Raw genomic sequence first — 18,406 nt, 5'->3', positions numbered from 1 at the left:
GCACTGATTCTAAATACCTAGAAGGCAGCATACACCATTTGTGATCTCATCTGAAAATAGTTTCAAATGTTGATCTGATCACAATTAGTGCCTTTAACTTCACCATTAGTGACTTTCATTCATGCAGCAATTATTTCTTTTTACTTTTGTGAGACTAAAATAATTGAAAGTAGGTTATATAATTAAAAAAAATAAAAATTTTAAAGTAAACTGACAACTCTAGTGGTACAATTTGCATAAAATGTTAGCCTTGTGTCAAAGAACCAATATCACTCACTGACTTATCTTTCAAGTGTACAGTTCAGAACCAGTTGCTGTAGTTTAGACAATAAATAGCTGCCATTTAGCAAAGCAATACAGAACAAAATGCTAAAGATAGATTTCTAAACCAAGACTTAAAATTATAGTAAAAGTGGAAAACTTCAAAATAAAATGGAAGTGATTATTTGCTGAAAGGAATATTCTCGTACTTCTAACTATTGCTGTTGTGCTAACATTAATCTAGTTTAGGATTTTGCAATACTTCCTGGGCATAATTTCATCTGCATGGGCCAGTTTACTAATATTAAGACATTACTACATACAAGCTATATCGGAAATGGCTTTGTTTTAAATTTGATAACCCCCAGGAATTGACACATCTCTTTGTGACTGTAATTAATCAACTTGATGAGAAGGGGTTCCAATGCACTTCCTAATTATAAAAGGGTGTTTTCTTAGCCTTCACAGTGATTAATTGTTTTGCTCTGGTCACCCATCCCCTGTGAGAAGGCCAAACTGCCTGAGGGGAAAAGTTAATCTGAAAGAATCACTTTCTGAAGCTTGTTGGTTTAGCCTTTAATCAACAAACTGAGCAGGAAAATTTGCAGCCAGATGGGTATCTGGGCTTGCATCACAGAAATAAGAAAACAATACTGTAAAACGCAAGATGATTAATTCTGGTCTCATCCTCATCGCATCAGGTGATGAATTCATTCTTTGCTATTTATTCTTATGCATGACTGTTTGTGTTCAAAATGTGTAACATTCTCCAGACTTATTTATTTTTATCAATGTACTGATCCATATTCATGAATATATATATACCTTTTGTTGCAATAAAATTGTCATTTAAAGATTTTTTGACTTGCATGATTATTTTATAGTACTTTAAACTTAGCATTGAAGAACATTTACTCTTGTCAGCAGTCATCACAAAGGAAACAACTGTAAATGTTTCTGTTTCACAGTCACTTTTTATTAAATATCCATTTTACATGCATGCAATATACACAAAAGCACCAACACATTATTAGCCATTTCAGTTTCGTCCACAAAGCAAACAAAATAAAACAGCTATGTTAAGATTAAACCAGTCTCTTAATACGAAGATGTATGAAACAAAACCTGATGAGGAAGCTGTCTGCAGGAGACCTGATGATCATCATGGATGAATGGATGAAGCGTTCTATGCACTTATGAAGTGTAAATAATACAATTTAAAAACAACATTTGTCCTTCTCTCTGAGGTTGGAGGTTTTGCATGTCTTCATCTGCAAAGATAATGCCAGACTGTCCAAAACAGCATTTATTTTATAAAGTCTCTTCTTCAAAGTACTTTTTTTAATGATCCATAATGTTCTTCTTAAACCAACTAGGTAGTTCCAGTTCACACAGGTAGAAGCTCTGGAGGACTCTCACCATAGCAATATTTTGCTTGGGGGTTTCGATATGTGTTCTCATGCTGAACACTCTGTGCAAAAGGAGAGAGAATTGTGGACAAAGTTAGCCTTTCTTTATTTTTATTTTATCAAAATCTATTATAAACTCAAATTTCTCACTTAAGAGGCTCATAATGTTGCAAACATTCACAGAGAATGAAAAAGACAATCTACAATGAATATGGAAATATATTTACATTTATTTTTAAAACAGGAAATGAATGAGACAACAGTAACAAATTACTGATAAAAAGTTACTAGTGCACAGTTTTTAATCTGGATTGCATAGATGCTAATACAAGCAAAAATTTTGGGTAACTGTTGGTAGTACATGTCATTAGGTATCTGGGGGGGAAAAAAACACAAATTTTACCATGGATATAAAAAGTACACAATGCAGTACGAGATTATTATGGTGTAAAACATGACATCAAGATAAATCATTTACATGTTTTTTCCACCTTAATTGTGTCAATTGTGTGTATAATTTTCCTTTTGGCTCAAAAACATTGCACATCACCAAAAGAACACAATACACACAGTGAAGGATGGTAGTGGCAGCATTATGCTTTGGGAAGAAACCCCAGTTCCAAACACTAATAAACGTATTTGGAAATGGGTATTACATTTTAGAAAGGCATGGGTCACATTAACAAGGGGAAAAAGTTGAATTGTAGCTTAGCTTTGTCTCATTTCCTACCTGTGCAAAGATGTTTTATATTCACTGCATATTTCTTATGCTTTATCAATATAAGCAAGGCTACAATACAAAATACTAAAGTTTTATAACAATATTCTTTACTGAGATTATAACGTACTTGTGAAGAAGTCCTACATTTGGCCAGGCACAACTCAAAATGATCCTCCACGGCCGTAAAAAGATTCTGGAAACCTTTAGCTGCACGATTCAGGAAGCGCTCTAGAAGAGGTTGCTGGGTAAAAATACACAGATAAGAAATGGGTCAAATGCAAAACACAAGATGAGCAGATAAACTATTGAGGTTTTTTGTCTTGTGCAATCCTGTAGATAATGCAAAATTATATTCAACTTTGATAAAAGTAGAAACAGAATCCTTGCATTTTATGAACATTTCTCAAAGTTTATGTTGAAAAAAGGTACAAACAGCTTCTCATTGCAGCTATTAAATAAGTTTCTCATTGTGGTTATTAACCCTGATCTTATACAGCCCTGATGTGACAGATTACCTTATCAGGCTGGAGGCAACAAGACACGCAATACTCATAGATGCTGCAGCAGCCGTTGGCCAGGCAACTTTTACAAATTTTCTGCCTGGTGCTGGGAGCATTGACATTACAGCAGCCATTAACCAGCAGGTCCTTTCTCTCACATACATAACCTGTCAAACACAGGAAAGCATAAGCATTGATTATAAGTAAAAGGTGATGTTATCACTGTAGTGATAGTGAGTAATGGCCACATTATTTACCAAGTTCATCTGTGAGTAATATCTTGCCCTGAATGGAGTTTCGACATTGAGTAATCTGACGGCTGCTGTTACCCAGGTTGAAACGCACTTTCCAGGGGATGCGATGGTCTGAATCTTTAATTTCTAACAGTGTGCGGTCCCGAATGGATCTCTCCTCCTGCAAAATCCAAGCAAGGAGATGTAAAAAAAAATGCATCCAAGAAAAGAAAAATGCATAATAAAAAGCTGGATAGATGCATGTCTTTTCACTTTGGTACGTGAAATCCATCAGAATAGTTTTGCATTATCTGAACCTATCAAGTTTTGCTAAATCTAACTCACAATAAAATTGACATTTTTATAGACTTGTTTTTTCCCCACATATACAGTGTTGATTTTCACATTTTTCTAAATTTGTATTTCCATAGAAAACCTGTCATCTAGAATGTAGAAAACAAAAATAAAGACAAGCGCCAACTGTGTCTTGATTCATATATTTTTTCTGTGAACAACGTGGCGTTATATTCAACACATCTAATATATATATATATATATATATATATATATATATATATATATATATATATATATATAAATCTGTTGTAATAGCAGTAGAACTAAAATCTAAGTAAAATATACTGCTTATCCATCAAAGTAACTAGGGAGAGTTGTCTTTAGCTCTGCTACTAAAATACAAGAGGCCTAGTACAAGAACTCAATTAAATGCCAATAGTGACCTATAGAAAAAACAATTTCTTAACATGGAGATTTCAGCAATTAATTAATCAAACTATAATATATAATCTATACATCCTACCGCAATAAAAAACACATTTGAAAGCTTTTTTGTACATCTTTACCTAGATTGCCACCAATAAATGTGGAATTGCAAATATCCCACATTTACAATCTCACTTTACTTGCAGAAAGTAAGCCCATCTTTCTTAGGTGTAGTGTGTGTACCTGTTTCAGTGTGCTGGTGAGGAAGTAGATGAGGGACAACCCGAAGACAACCCCCAACACCCAGCGCTTCCTCAGTAACCTCCGTAGCACCAACATCATAGCATGACTTTTCTTAGGAAAGTGTAGGTGCCAGTCCAGACCATCAATCCTCCTCCTCGGGTGTAAATCTCCCGACTGTCTTCAGCTTCGAGAAATTAAAAGCGATGTGACAAAAGGTGCAAAACGTGTTGAATCAAACTTGAGCTGCCTGCTGACTTAATGTCAACCTGATCTGTCAATGGATTCCGTGCATATTTTAGCTAACCCATGTTGCGCTTTAAGCTTTTCCCATTCAGTTTAGACTGACAGATTCTTCCCGAGGAGCTGGTAATTAAAATTATGCAGTGACTGAATAAAAGCAATAGGTAGAAAGGTAAGCTAACCGCGCTTCATCATAAAAGCTCGCTTTGTTTGCTTGCTAACTAGCTAGCTGTTGTTAGCATTGCGTTAGCGTTTGGTGAGCAGTGCCAAAGAGACAATGCTAACGTCGCCTAATAGTTACGTTTTGATCTGCACCGACGACGACGTCTCGGAAATTTCCAGCGTTAAAAGCAGCAACAGTTATGTTTTTTTTTTCTTTTTTTCTGGGAAATCTGACATTTAGCTGTCAACAACATCAGCACGTATCTCACACGGATGTGCTCTGATGTCATACAGGAAGTTTTCCCAGCATCATCACCACCATCATCCATCCAGCGAGTCAAAGCTTTCTATGCTAACTATGGCAGCAGCTGAAACCCAAGGGTAATTCACGAAGCTAACGCAGGTAAAGTAATCGTGTAGGCTAGTCGTGCAGCTATTAAATGCACGAAGTAAAGCTGGAGACCTTAAAAATAGCCACGTTGCTTTGTATTTACCTTTTCAGGGCTGGGCCATGTGGTGATGCCATGCAGAGGAGACACAGCAGCAACACGGATGGCATGTCCTCTGAAAGGTGGGACAGCAAGGAAGCCGCAATCCACACCGTTATGTTGCTTAGAATGCCTTGGTGGTCTGTAACTATTCCTGATTAAGGAACAAAGATGCTCAATTTTCAAGATCCTGTTCTCATAGCTGCCCACTATGGAAAACTGATGTTCAGTGGGATGAGTAGTGAAATTTAAGACTTTTCTTTAACATATACTTAATGCATTACTCATCAGTGTGCAACTCATTCATGGGTATCCAAATTATCTTTGTAAAAAAAGTACTTGCCCCAAAAAACCTTATAACTAATTGTTAGCTGCAACTATTGAGATCAGGAATTTGAAATTAGTTTTTAACATCACCCCATGAAATATTGGATCACTCCTCCTTTCAGATTGTTTTCTGATATGTTACATTGATTTTTAGCCAATTAATTACATAAATGCAAAAGGAAAAGGGATTTATTGAATAGTAATTGTTTTATAATCTATTTGTTTCAACTTAGAACTCGAAGCCAAACATTGGGGTCGGAGAGCAGCCTGGATGAGGGTGGTGTGTTTGACTGCCTGAAACCTGATTCATCCACTTCACCCCAGCAGATGTTCTCAGGGCTGGTGGGCATCCCCTCCAGCTCCGTCTCATCTGCTCAACTGCAAGCAGCTGGTTTAGTCCTAGGCTCTCCCCCTGAAGTTTTTATCCAGATGACTGCATCTTCCAGGGAAGAAGCAGGCAGCCATCGAGCGGAGGGTGGCCCGTTCCTCTCCCGGCCGCCCCAGCACCACCACTATCACCACCACCACTTTCACCACCAGCCGCTGCAGCACAGGACATCCTCACTGCTCCAGCAGGCCACCACAGCAGCCAGTTCCGAGAGGCACAGCTCCAGGGAAGAGGGACAGGATGACCAGTCCACCCCAGCTCCGGCTTTGTCCGAGCTGAAGGCGGTGGTTACGTGGCTGCAGAGGGGCTTTCCATTTATCCTCATTCTGCTGGCTAAAGTCTGCTTTCAACACAAGCTAGGTATTTCGATACTGAAATCTGTTTTGATCTACAACAGTATAACCAACAAACAGTAGCAACAAATGGTTATGTTTACTGGCCATGTTGTTTCTTTTCTTTGCAGGTATCGCTGTTTGTGTGGGAATGATTAGCACATTTGCTTATGCCAACTCTACATTCAAGCATCAAGTTTCATTGAGGGTAAGATAATCCTAAAGAAAAGTCTTACTTTTTCTTACTGAAGCTTCAGTCTTTATGCACCAACAAACTAATAAGGTGGATGTGTTTGTACTGCAAGCAACAGCAGGTTCCATGTGCTTAATGTACACAGTGTACCTTAACCAATACACTAGAGCTTTGCTAATTTAAAACAAATACAAGAGGAGTTATTTTTAACCATCTTTAGGATTTACTTGACTCAGAAAATTTCACAAATTTTTCTAAAGCAGAAGATTGCCAGTCTCCTTCCCTCAGTACTAGCATTCCTTGTATGAGGCATTATCTGTTCAGGAATGGATGTGATTGTTGAGTTTCTAACCACCTTTCTCCTGTCTTGGGCTGATTATACTAAAAAGTAGTGATCTTTTGCAAATTTCTTAATGAGTCTCTGAAAGGTGTGGCGCTAATTCAGCTACATTTACCCTGTTATTTTTGCCTACTTCTTTAAGGAGGAGAGGTCCATACTTGTTGCTCTGTGGCTCATCTTGTTTCTCAGTGGAAACATCGTATACATTTACTACACTTTCAGCCATGAGGAGCTGCACCACAGGTCAGTGGAAGCTGAAGTGCTTTTGTAGGAGCTCTGTGTGTGTTCATCCACCATCCTATGTTGATTTATTTTGACGTTATTCCATCATGGTGTGTTTTATTTTCACTTCCATTTCCTTTAGGGAGTGTTACAGTTCTTGTCGGTCATGCTCTGTGAGTATTTTAAGTTTGGAGGTTTTGTCTTTTTATGTTAAGCTTCTCATTATTCATTGATCTTGTTTTTAAATGCACCATGCTGAGTAAAAAAAAAAAGAAGAAAAAACTGTTTAAATGTAGTCTAACTCAATGTTATTTTTTCCCTAGTCTTATATTTGCAAAGCCCAGTCTCAACAGCTTTGACTTCTTCGATTTGATCTGGGTGGTCGGAATCACCGACTTTGTACTTAAATATGTCACCATCGGCCTGAAGTGCTTCGTCCTCTTCCTACCCAAGATTATCATGGCCTTCAAGTCAAGGGTAAGAATCATTTAATATTAGTTTAGAATGTAACATTTTAAATAGAATACAGCTAGTATGAGGACAATTGTCTGCGTTAAACATGTCTTACAAGTCTTATGTTTTGAAGTGACTCAGCCAAAGAAAAGAAGCTTGCTTTTCTATGAAAACAATGATTATAACCGTTGCTTTATTATTTCCATTTCTAAGAAAAAAATAATTTCCTCAGTTATCTGATTTTCTGTACATTTTTGTCTTCTTCTGCACAACTTCTTAGATGCTGAGCTTTCTGTAATTTTGCATTTGCAGATTTTACTCTTTATTTACTTCAGTTCAGAAACAATGCAGGCCATGTATTGTACCTAGCTCACAAATTATTTGTCATGACACTAATGATAAATAATTGCTTTGATAATGTGTCACACCTGCTAGTTTGTCTTAACTCAATTTTTTTTATATACTTCTTTTAGCTTTAAAGCAAAACCTAACTGGTGTGATATTAAATAGCTAAAAATATGTCTGGAGTGAGTTTAAATTTCCATACATTTTAATGTAACTGTAGCGCTTTTTGATAGCTTAACAATAAAAGGTATACCGGTAACTCTGTTAATCTGTTTAGCAATGGATTTTGAACTTTCAAACACAACTGCACATAAGCGAACTCTTTACTTCACCTTCTAAAGACAAAGACTTGAAGTCAACATTTCAAGCAGCGAAGAGTTCACAAATGTGAAGAAAAAAAGATTTTCTAAACTATGATGAAATTCTCCCGTGAGTAAAGAAAGTGCTTAAGGGTCACAGTGTGAAGCTGTTTTGTATTCATAAGCTTTTTAAATGGTGCTCCTTAGGTGTGCTGTGTTCATGTTTGTGTCTGCTTGAGACTTTTGCTCTAGCCTGAGGGAAAAAAAAGAATATGTCTGCAGACACACACTCACATTGATTTCCATACAGGTGCAGTTCTTTATGTTGGTGTGTGTTTGTGTGCTCGGTAGACGGTGGTGGCAGGGAGGAGAGGGGTGATAAAAAGTATTAGGATTAAATTTTCCACTGATAAACAAACCTGTAGGCATATCAGAACCACTTCAGCAAGCAACTGAGCTCATTTAGCCACGAGGGAGTTACAGGGGTGAGGTCATCCCTCCCTGGAGCTGGACCATTACCTGTTTCCTCCACTCACACACTCACACGCACACATGTGCACGCATTCAGGGTTTAAAAGCTTACAAAGGACTGTTTAAGTGTTGGGAAATCCCAAATTGTTTTATCAGGTTATTTTATATATATATATTTTAGAAATCCTTTGTATGGTCTTAAACCTAATGAAAGCTCATTATCAATGTATAAATCTCTCTACTCCGTGCAGTCCTGGGATCCACTAAAGATCTAACACAATGAATGCAGTCAGCTCATATCCGCTTCAAAAAGATCAATGCAATACATAAATTTTATTACTTGTTGCATTAAAATGAAGTATTTTTAATGCACAAATAATTTCACGTGATCACTTAAAGTGTCCAAAGTGCAGAAGGCCATTGTGTTATGAAACCAGTGAGGAGCCACAAAGGAAATCTGAGCATCAGTACAGAATCTACATGTATATTTACATAAATGTAAAACATAAGATAAGTTGTTTCTTAACAGATTCATTTCTTCAAGAAATTATTAAAAATAGGATAGACAATTGATTTTGAGCTATGTGTTTTGCAACCCTAGTAAGCTCTTTTCCTTTTCAGTTTTGTAAAGTAATAGTTGTTGCATTCATTTTCACAAAAGACATTAAGAAACAATGCAAACAAGTATGAAAGAAATATAAAATACTGACCGATGAGGACAAAGCTGAAAGAGTGACAATTTATCAGTTGAGGAGTGGGAGAAATGTCAAACTGATAGTTTGGAGATCTAACATCCCGTTGAGATTTTTTAAGGGCACTCAGTGTTTTGTTCATTTAAGAAGTGCTTCAGACATTTCTTGTTTGAATAATAATGGAATGCCTACTGTGATTTATTTATGTTTCAGGCATCTAAGCATATATAGAGCCACCTCTGTTTTGTGGCTCTAAAACATATTTGGTCTTCATCATTATTTGCCTTTTTTCCCCCTTACTCGTTTGGCCTGTAAAGGTAAATAAAAAAAAAAACAAAAAACTATTACATCCTTGGGAAACGATTAACTTTGATCTAGATGAATAAAAAACTTGTAGAAATAGGTGACCCTACGCATAGTACAAACACAAATTGGACTATTACAAAATAAAAATGTCTAAGATTTCACGAGGAGAGACTTCAACTCATTTCTGCTGTTGTCTTTTTCTTTGTGACTTTCACAAATTAATTCCCCTGCAGAAAAAACAAATATTGCTTTGTTTTCATGGTTTCTTTCATTAATAACCAATACCTTTATAAGGAAAACACAGATATGCCCACCACACAAAATAAAACAGGCAAGAAACTACTCAAACAGAGCCTGAAGTGCAGCTTCCTCAAAGCGTCTGGCTTGTGTCCAAACTTTAAATTTGACAGTTTTTGCGTGGGCATGATTGGCACTGTGGGACGTAAGGCAAAGCTGAACAATAAGGAAGATGAATTAGCAGTTAGCAGAGGTCTTTCTCCCCTACCGACCTGGCTGCTTGTGCCTCTTTACCCACAGTCATCAATCTTTGTCTTCTCCCATGCATGAAGTCATTATGCAAGCTGGGATGCCACAGGGGCCAGTGGGGAATCAAGTTTACCTTCATTTACCCACCTCTGTTGTTTTTTTTCCCCCTTAATCTCCCCAACTCACTTAATGCACTTTGTAGCTGTAGGGACAGAAGAGTGTTTCTTTTCTGATTATTAGAAGGGAGTCCCTTTAAAGACAGTTCCTGAGCCCCCGTAGGGCTGGGCTTAAAGTGGGCACAGGGGTAGCAGGTGGAAAGAGGCGCTGCCAGTTTCCCTTGCAGTGAAGGGAAATTGCCTGTACTGCTGTGAAGCTGCTGAGATCTGGACAGTGGCCATGTTTGGGCCGGAGGCGTGCTGTTTTAAGCTTTTAATACCACACTGCTCTTGACTAGATAGAAGAAGGCCCTGCAGCTACTGAGCTCTTTCTGGGTTTCTGACGGCTCAAACAAAGAAAATTTATTATCAATTCTGTGTATTATTTTTTTAAAAATCTAAGAAAAACTTGCTTTAACTAATTCACACTGTCTGGTTACTGGGTTTCTCATCTGCCATTGTAGTTGTTCATTTTGCTTGGTTTCCAGGGTAAGTTCTACCTTCTGATTGAGGAGCTGAGCCAGCTGTTTCGGGCTCTTGTGCCAGTGCAGCTGTGGTACAAGTACATCATGGGCGAAGACCCGTCAAACAGTTACTTCCTGGGAGCAACACTCATCATAATTTACAGCCTCTGCAAGGTAAGCCGGACCTGGGAGCGAGGATGTTGTTTTGGTACTTTGCATGCGCATCTTATGAAGTACAAACACTCGTTTTTAGATTTCAGCTATGTTTTTAAGCTAAAGTAGCGATAGGGACTTGAGTCTGAGACTTGGACTTGGGTTGCATATCAGTTGCACATACTTTATGGGCCTGATTTGGAATTATTCTCAACTACAGTTGCAGAAAATATTCACTCACATTCATGATGTAACCCCACATTCAAAATCTCAAATAATTAAACATTACATGAGAAACTTTTAATTCAGAAATCTAACGTAATGGCCAAAGTGTGATATGTACACATTATGTGGAATTCTCCTGAATATAAACCTGATATAAAATTTACATTTAAATAGGAAAAATAAGGTCTCACAGTCTGAAGGAAGAGTGTATAGGCACAGAATAAAAGTTGATTAAGTGTGAAACCACTGGGAACCTACAATGGTACAATATTGGAGTCGATCATGTTTCCCTCTGCTGACAAGCTGACTTTGTTTTCCAGTCAGACTTGACACCTGCCAACAATGTCACTATCTAGTCTAACGACTATGTCTTCTCTGTTCTTGATTGACCAGGTAGCTTATCTGACCTAAAACCTAAAGAATCTCTGGTAATATTTTGTGCCAGAATGGATTGCCAAACTGAAATGCTCTGAGGTGGAAGTGGAACACAAGGGGAAGTTACCAACTTGCAGCAAGAGATCACAGCTACCTCTGTTCAAATAAAGACACTTAAAAGTATTTTTAAAGCTCTGAGTCAAATATCCGTTAGTTTGGAGTGCAAAGTTAATAAAATGCGAACGTATGAATCCCTGGATTATGCAAGGATTATTGTTATAACGCTGTTTGTATTGCACCAGTCATCTTGATCCAAGCCATGATTCAGCAGCTGCTGTTCTTGATTACGAGCCTCTCAGCTGAATCAGATGGACAGTTTCCTGTGCCGTGATAGAGGTGTTTTCCAATATCAAGGCATAGAAGTGTTTCGATATTAACATTTGCTGATCCGCATGTCTTGTTTAGTCAGCTTTGTATTAGTCAGTTAGATAACTGAGCAATTATAAAGTTAAAATAAACATCATTAGATCAGTGAGCTCTAGAGTTCAGTGGGAGGAAGGTTATGAACCATTTCTGAGAAAACAAATGATTTTCAAACAAATGCTCTGAAAGTGAAATAGTGAAAAAAAGTTTTAAATATAAATTTTTATGTTTTTTTTAGGTGGTAGAACTGCAGACAGTTTGCAAAAGCATTCGTATCCTTTAAACATTTAATGTTTGTACATTGTACATTGCATCACATTAGGATTTTATATTATGTGCAAATTATGCACTTAGAATTCTGAGAAAATACCAGGATGCAAAAACACAATGCAAAAATATGATAATTCTATAAAACTTCAACTGGAACCAAAAGGTAAAACATAAAATGACTTTATTATTTTAGAATCTGAACTGAAAAATTGAATTACTTAATATTTGTTATATAGATAAAATATAATTATGGATTTAAAAAATGACATAGAATTTCTGACACTTCTTAAATGAAATTAACAGTAAAACCATTGTCTGTTACAAAGCTAATAAAAATTGTGTGGATTTTTTGTGTAGCTTATCAAATTCAGCATTTCAGACAGGTCAATGCAGAACGCGTTGAAAGTAAAGTGAGGATAATAACCACAACAGGCCCAGGGTGTTTTTTTGTAGGTGTTTTTTTTTTTTTTTGTGCTGGAGAAAACCATATGAGAAACCTTTGGGCTCCTGCAAAGATAATGCACAGTTGTGATAATGCAAAGTACCTTAACTTTTAGTTTAATGTCAGCAGTTTTCAGAAGGATTTGTTCGTCTGTTTATCTTGTCACTCGCTTGTCAAGTTCCTTCGACTCCCACCTTTGCATTCTATGGTTTAGTTATACTTAGCAGAGCAGCCAAAATGATAACGCAAGGCCTGAAGTGGTTCAACGACCATCTAGCTTAGGCAAAACATCAAAAAGTGGAGATAAGTTGATTTGCTGTTGGTCTGTGAACAGTTATAACAAGAGGTTTAAGTATTCAGCCTAAGCTAGATATTTATATACACTGTGCTAAAAGAGACATCATCTCTTTTTTGTTACTTTCTGATGTAAAACTAGACTAGCCTTTTCCCTTTTAGGACAGCAAAGATGGTCATAGCTATTTATGCTTCCTGAATGCCAAAATAATGAGTGAGAAAATTTGCCTGTAAGCAATCTGGGAAAACCCAGAAAAGAATATCAAGGCTTCAGATTCAAAATTCCCAACTTTTGAGTCAACTGGAGACACTCCTGTTGATATATTTTAAGACAACACTCCTAAGCACAGAGCTTCATTGTGTGAGATCATGAAACAAAGTCAAATGTAATGACATATTAGATGAGAACGGTAAACCTCCCCAGGTCTGCTTCATCATGTTTTAAATATGTAAGATAAATATTCCAGATGGTGATATTTATCTTATGGATAAATATTATCCATAAGATAAATATATTTATTATCCATAATAATGGAAGCGGGTGGTAGATTGGCTGCTTGCCAGTAGTGTGCCAAGTAGTGGTGTGCGTAGGTATTTCAGCTTCCCAAGGTGGATTTTCTTATACACCATAAAACAAAAATCAGCAAATTGACAAATTTTCCATGAACTTGTTTTCCATGAATAGGTTGTCAGAAATCCTTCTGACAACTTTCCATATTGTCGGAAAGTTTCATATTGTGACTTTTCGACAATATGGAACAACATCATATTTTATAGGGGTGTGTTTCTGCTGGATTGGCCAATACACTTCACAAATTAGTGTATTGTGAGGTGTATTCACAATACACTTCACAATAGGGATATTGCTTCAATATTTCCACATAATGTAGAAATATTGAAGCAACATCACAAGGCATCCGCCAGAAAGTTTGATAGATCTTCCCATGGAAAATGACCCTTATAATCTATAATATCAATATATAAATCAACTTAAAGTGAACAACGTTAATATTTTGAAGTCACTGTCACAAAAAATCTGTCTCAGAAAATGTGTAAAGGTGAAAATAAGTGTGCAAGCATGGAGTCCTACTAACCTGACCCAGTGACACCAAATGGGCCCAAATTTGAATAAGCTATTTTAAGAATTTTGTGGAAGAAAATACACAAAATTTGACCCAAGTCATACAGTTTAAGAGGCAACTTTACCTACTTTGCTTAACTACTTAGGTAAAGTTTTAAATTTAATAAATAAAGGGAAGAAAAAGAAAAAATATAAATTTTATGTAAATATCAATATATTTAGTTGTATAATGTGTTTTAAATATCAGCAAACATATTTAAAACATGATTAAATGTCTTACAGTAACTAAGCGTTTAGCAATATTTCAGTTTTACTTCAATAATACCTTCTGAAGCTTTTCTGTGATTGTACTCATCTAAACAGACAGAAGCAAATCTATAAGCAAACCTGATCTTTTTATTATACCAGAATCAAGAACAAAGAGGAAATGAAAAGCAGAGGAGAAATATTTCATAGAAAAGGTTGCTTAGATAAGTGGTATTAGTTTATCACATGTATTCCTGCTGCAAATCCTTATCTGTAATTTGTTTTTTCACCAACATAAATATTTAAATGTTTCAATACAGCAGAAAACCTGGACATCCTCAGTTAGCATTCTCACATGCAGCTGGTGAGCATCTTTAATGATCACTTAAATTTAAAACTAATTGCACTCTGTCATTTTCATTGCAGTCCTTTGATGTTTGTGGTCGAGTATCTGCAATACTCAAGGCGTTGGTAATGCTCTGCAGCTCCCAGGTCAGCCTCAACCCAATTAAATTTCCTGCATACACCCATTAATAAAATTCTATTGTTTGTGGTGTTTTACATTTAAGCAAAAAATGTAAAAAAAAAAAAAAAAAAACAATTATTCATTTTTATATTTTCAGGTTGATTGATTTTGGGTTTTTTTGGTCCAATTTAGAGTTACGGAGTCAGGGCCAGCACTCAGCTGTGCAGCGAGGCTGGTGACGTTTGTGCTATCTGTCAGGGGGATTTCAAAGATCCCATTGCGCTCATCTGTCAGGTAAGAAGGTTAAATTCTCTAATGAATAATAAATATTGCATGTACCCCTAAGAGACAAGCATCAGTAAAAACATAGAGATTTACCGCCCCCTATTGATTGTGTCTTTGCACCTGGAGCAGTGGTTCTTAACCTTTTTGAGGTACTGAACCCACCAGTTTCATATGTGCATTCAGTGAACTCTTCTTTAGTGATAAATAAAATATAATTTTTTTTTCCAAATTCAAGACATAGATATATGCTTTTTTTACTAGTGTACAAAATGAGCCATGCATGAACATCACCTTGCTAAAAGAACAAAACCAACACAGTGCATGAACTCACAACAAATTACAGTATTACTTTATTCTGGTCCCCCAGAAATATTTTGGGTTCATAAACAAATTCCAGCCCCCAAAATATTTTTTTTTATATTTTACTGATTAAAAATAAATGTGTATTTTTAAAGGAATTTAACATTTTTTAATAACTTACTTTTTTTTTTTTAATTTAGTTTGTTTTTTGTCGTTTTGAATCCACAAAATACTTTTTTACTTTTCCCCATCTCCATGCAGCTTCAAGAAGTGTTCCCTTAGTTTTACCGGTGCAAGACTAGAGTTGCTCAACTTGGCATTGAATATTATGTAGATGGGACGCTGACTCCCATCCCGTTCCATGATGCATGTGAATCCATGTTGTGCATATTCGTCCGACCACTTTCTTTCTCAGTTTAGTTACAGACTAAAATCTTTTTAGGCATAAATCTACAACTGTGGTACACCGTTTTTGGTATTTTCTACCATACTTCTCTGCACATCCCCTCCAGCTCAGTCAGCTTAAATGGACTGTTGCATTTATATTTCTTTTTCTTTTTTTGGCATCGTTGCTGTTTCATTGTTCCCCCTACCTCTTTTGTTCTTTCTCCTCAGTCTCTTTATGAAAGTCAGATCTAGTCTGATGCCTGAGTGCTGCCACCGTCACTCAGTATTTGTGCAACTGAGGAAATATCTCTGTCCTGCCATTACAGAGAAATTGTCTCTGATATTTAAGGCAACCAGACCCGTCATACTTGTTTCGCTTACTTAAATCCTTTGCTACTAATAACTGAAAAACAAATGTCCACAGTGCAATTATGGTTTTTCTCTGTCTCCCTCAGATTTTTGTGAACAAATTTTCAAAATCAATTTTACATCTATGATGTCAGTAAATTCTAGATGACCACAGAGGACCTCCAGAGCATGGTAGTGGGATTATTTTTTTTGGGTGGGGGTCAGAAATTGGGACACTTGAACATAAAGTCAACATGACAGAAGCATGATATAGACAGATTCTTAAAATAATAATGTCTAAAATCTGTTGTTCCTGGAAAAAAAACCAAAAAAAAAAAACCACTTTTATTACTAGGAGTGAGCATTTATTGTATTGTTTATCATGTATTGAGATAATTATTTCCATTTTTACTATTTTCTCCACAATTTGTTTAAAAAGAGTATAAATAAATACAAAATTTATATGATTAAATGCGTATACTGGTGTAGTTTAGTGATAAAAATCATTGTTTAAGTGACTGGTCTCCTAAAGAAGGAGATTACAAATGGGAATGTTTTTTTCAACAGCAGTGTTTGTGGGACTGTCAGGCAGTCAGCCATACAGTGACCTAAAAAAATAAGTAATACCTTGTTCTTATCACATTTGTCATCACACAAAATATTGATAAAACTTTAAATCCATATCACCCACCCCTAATTATTACTTACATGAACTTGTGTCATATTAAACATGCCACACATTGGATAAAAAGTGCCTGAGCATTTAAATTTGTGCTTTTTGCTGCATGTTAAGGTAAACCTTTGTGCTTTGTGATCCTCCACAGCATGTGTTCTGTGAGGAGTGCCTGTGTTTGTGGTTCGACCGCGAGCGAACGTGTCCGCTGTGTCGCTCCACTGTCATCGAGGCCCTGCGGTGCTGGAAGGACGGCACCACGTCTGCTCACTTCCAGATCTACTGAGCTCTGACAGGATTTACAGAATCAAAGAGGATACGAGTGTCCTTAGAAGCAAGTTGGACAATGCTGTTGAAGACTGAATGGTAGTGCACTTAAGTCTAATTATCCACTCTGAGTCAAAGCATCAAAGTCAGTCATTTGATTTGTGACATATTTTCTCTGATCATGTCATAAAATTATTTATTGTGATGATGGTGTACAGAATATACAATCAGTATTGTGAGGGATCTTATTTGAAGTAAACTTTGATTTTAAATTATGTTTAATTATTTAAATGAAGTGGAATGTTTAAGCAAGATTACTGGTGAAAAGCTATAATTAATGTGAAGTTTTTGATCAGCTTTATCTCCATTAATGACAACATTCCATTTTTCTGTTGCTTTTCTTGTGAGTAACATAGTTTCGTTTGATTTTGTGAAGCATGTTTCAATTAAAGACAACCTGAGGAACATTTTCACTGTTTATTATCATAATTGCTGAAATTTCATTAGAAATATTTCACATAAAAAGAGCCCAGTTTGTACAAAAAACATTACATCGAAAAGAGCTTATTCTCAGTAGTCACAAACAGCATAAAAGCATTTTATGCACAGGTCCAGCATTCATAGTGAAATGCTACATAAGACAGCCTCAACAGGTAATAATAAAGCATACACAAATCTGTAAACAGGATTCAAACACTGTAAAAAAACACCTATAAAAGCATCAGCTGTTATTTACATGTTTACAAAGAGAGTTTAGCTTATCTAAAAAAAGTACAGTGCATTGTGGAGCTTTAGAACGGGTGTATTTCAGTGCATTTTTAAAGGTTTCCTGTAGTATTTGCAGCCTATATATGTCAGGTCTAATTAGTTTGATCCAACTGTCCCTGATGCACTCGCATCATTGGAGGAGAGAACATTCAAAGGCGTACCATTAGTAAGCTTTTCCTTCCGCTGGTACCAAGGGAGGATTACATCACTGTTTTGTTTTGTAAATGGGATGACAGAATCAGAGTGAGAAAGGGGCAGGACAACTGCAGATTCTGTCAGTTTAAAACTCCCAAGTCCATCCACAGTGGGAGTTAAGTCAATTCAGTCAGCCTTCCATCTTGGATTACGAAATCTTTTAGGCCATCCCTTCGTCCTCTTCAGTCTGCACATTTCTCCAGCAACAGCATTCTCCTGCATCTCTTGCTTTAAGTGCAAATGATGTAAGTCCATTTGCTGTTCCGCATGTGATTTTTTTAAAGGCACCAGTCTACAGTGGGAGAAATGTATCCACATAAAACACATTAATTTTCCAAAAAAATAAATAAAAGTATGTCCCAAAAGGCAAACATGTCAAAGCAGCTAGTAGTTATTGGAAAATCAGGAGCTATTTGATTATTTTCCCCCCTATTTCTTTTGAAAAATTGACCCAAATATCTGGATTTTAAAACAAAGATGGCATTTTGTGCTTAAAAATGTGGCTTTGTCTTTAAAAGCTGGGACTTGTTTCATTCTTTCTTTTTCTTTTTTTTTTTTTTTTCTTTTGTCTATTGTCTGCACAATGCATACAAACAAGAAGAATCAATGGGACCACCTGTCTAAAGGGGCTGCAGCCTGAGAAAGAACAGCTTGTCTTTTAAAGATTCATAGACACTGATGTTATCTCACCTGTTGCGGAAGTCGCAACCACGCGTCCTACAGGTGTCGCCTCGCGCTGAGCAGCACAAGCAAGG

The 18,406-nt window shown here is 36.5% G+C and overlaps 2 protein-coding genes across 3 annotated transcripts; one reads left to right on the top strand and one right to left on the bottom strand.

The window, feature by feature from the left end:
* Positions 1-1,215: 1,215 nt before the first annotated feature.
* On the bottom strand, positions 1,216-5,066 carry spring1 (SREBF pathway regulator in golgi 1). Of its 2 annotated transcripts, none has more exons than XM_055039258.1 (6): positions 4,987-5,066; positions 4,091-4,274; positions 3,149-3,305; positions 2,907-3,058; positions 2,519-2,632; positions 1,216-1,732 (listed from the first exon to the last, which is right to left on the bottom strand). In XM_055039258.1, the coding sequence occupies exons 2-6, from the start codon at positions 4,187-4,189 to the stop codon at positions 1,649-1,651; spliced, it is 606 nt and encodes a 201-aa protein (XP_054895233.1). In that variant the 5' UTR covers positions 4,190-4,274; positions 4,987-5,066; the 3' UTR covers positions 1,216-1,648. The 2 variants fall into 2 exon arrangements, with proteins under 2 accessions (XP_054895233.1, XP_054895232.1); XM_055039257.1 differs by lacking the exon at positions 4,987-5,066 and adding an exon at positions 4,632-4,749.
* rnft2 (ring finger protein, transmembrane 2) lies at positions 4,781-17,158 on the top strand. Its single transcript, XM_055039255.1, has 10 exons — positions 4,781-4,895; positions 4,995-5,063; positions 5,541-6,055; positions 6,159-6,235; positions 6,703-6,803; positions 7,106-7,259; positions 10,478-10,627; positions 14,389-14,454; positions 14,621-14,722; positions 16,573-17,158. The coding sequence occupies exons 2-10, from the start codon at positions 5,017-5,019 to the stop codon at positions 16,705-16,707; spliced, it is 1,347 nt and encodes a 448-aa protein (XP_054895230.1). The 5' UTR covers positions 4,781-4,895; positions 4,995-5,016; the 3' UTR covers positions 16,708-17,158.
* The last annotated feature ends 1,248 nt before the right edge of the window (positions 17,159-18,406 follow it).

The sequence above is a fragment of the Poeciliopsis prolifica genome, unplaced genomic scaffold, assembly GCF_027474105.1.
Source record: "Poeciliopsis prolifica strain line A6 unplaced genomic scaffold, Auburn_PproV2 SCAFFOLD014, whole genome shotgun sequence".
Lineage (NCBI taxonomy): Eukaryota > Metazoa > Chordata > Actinopteri > Cyprinodontiformes > Poeciliidae > Poeciliopsis > Poeciliopsis prolifica.
The sequence above is the reverse complement of the archived record's forward strand: the minus strand, read 5'-3'. Positions and strand labels throughout refer to the sequence as shown.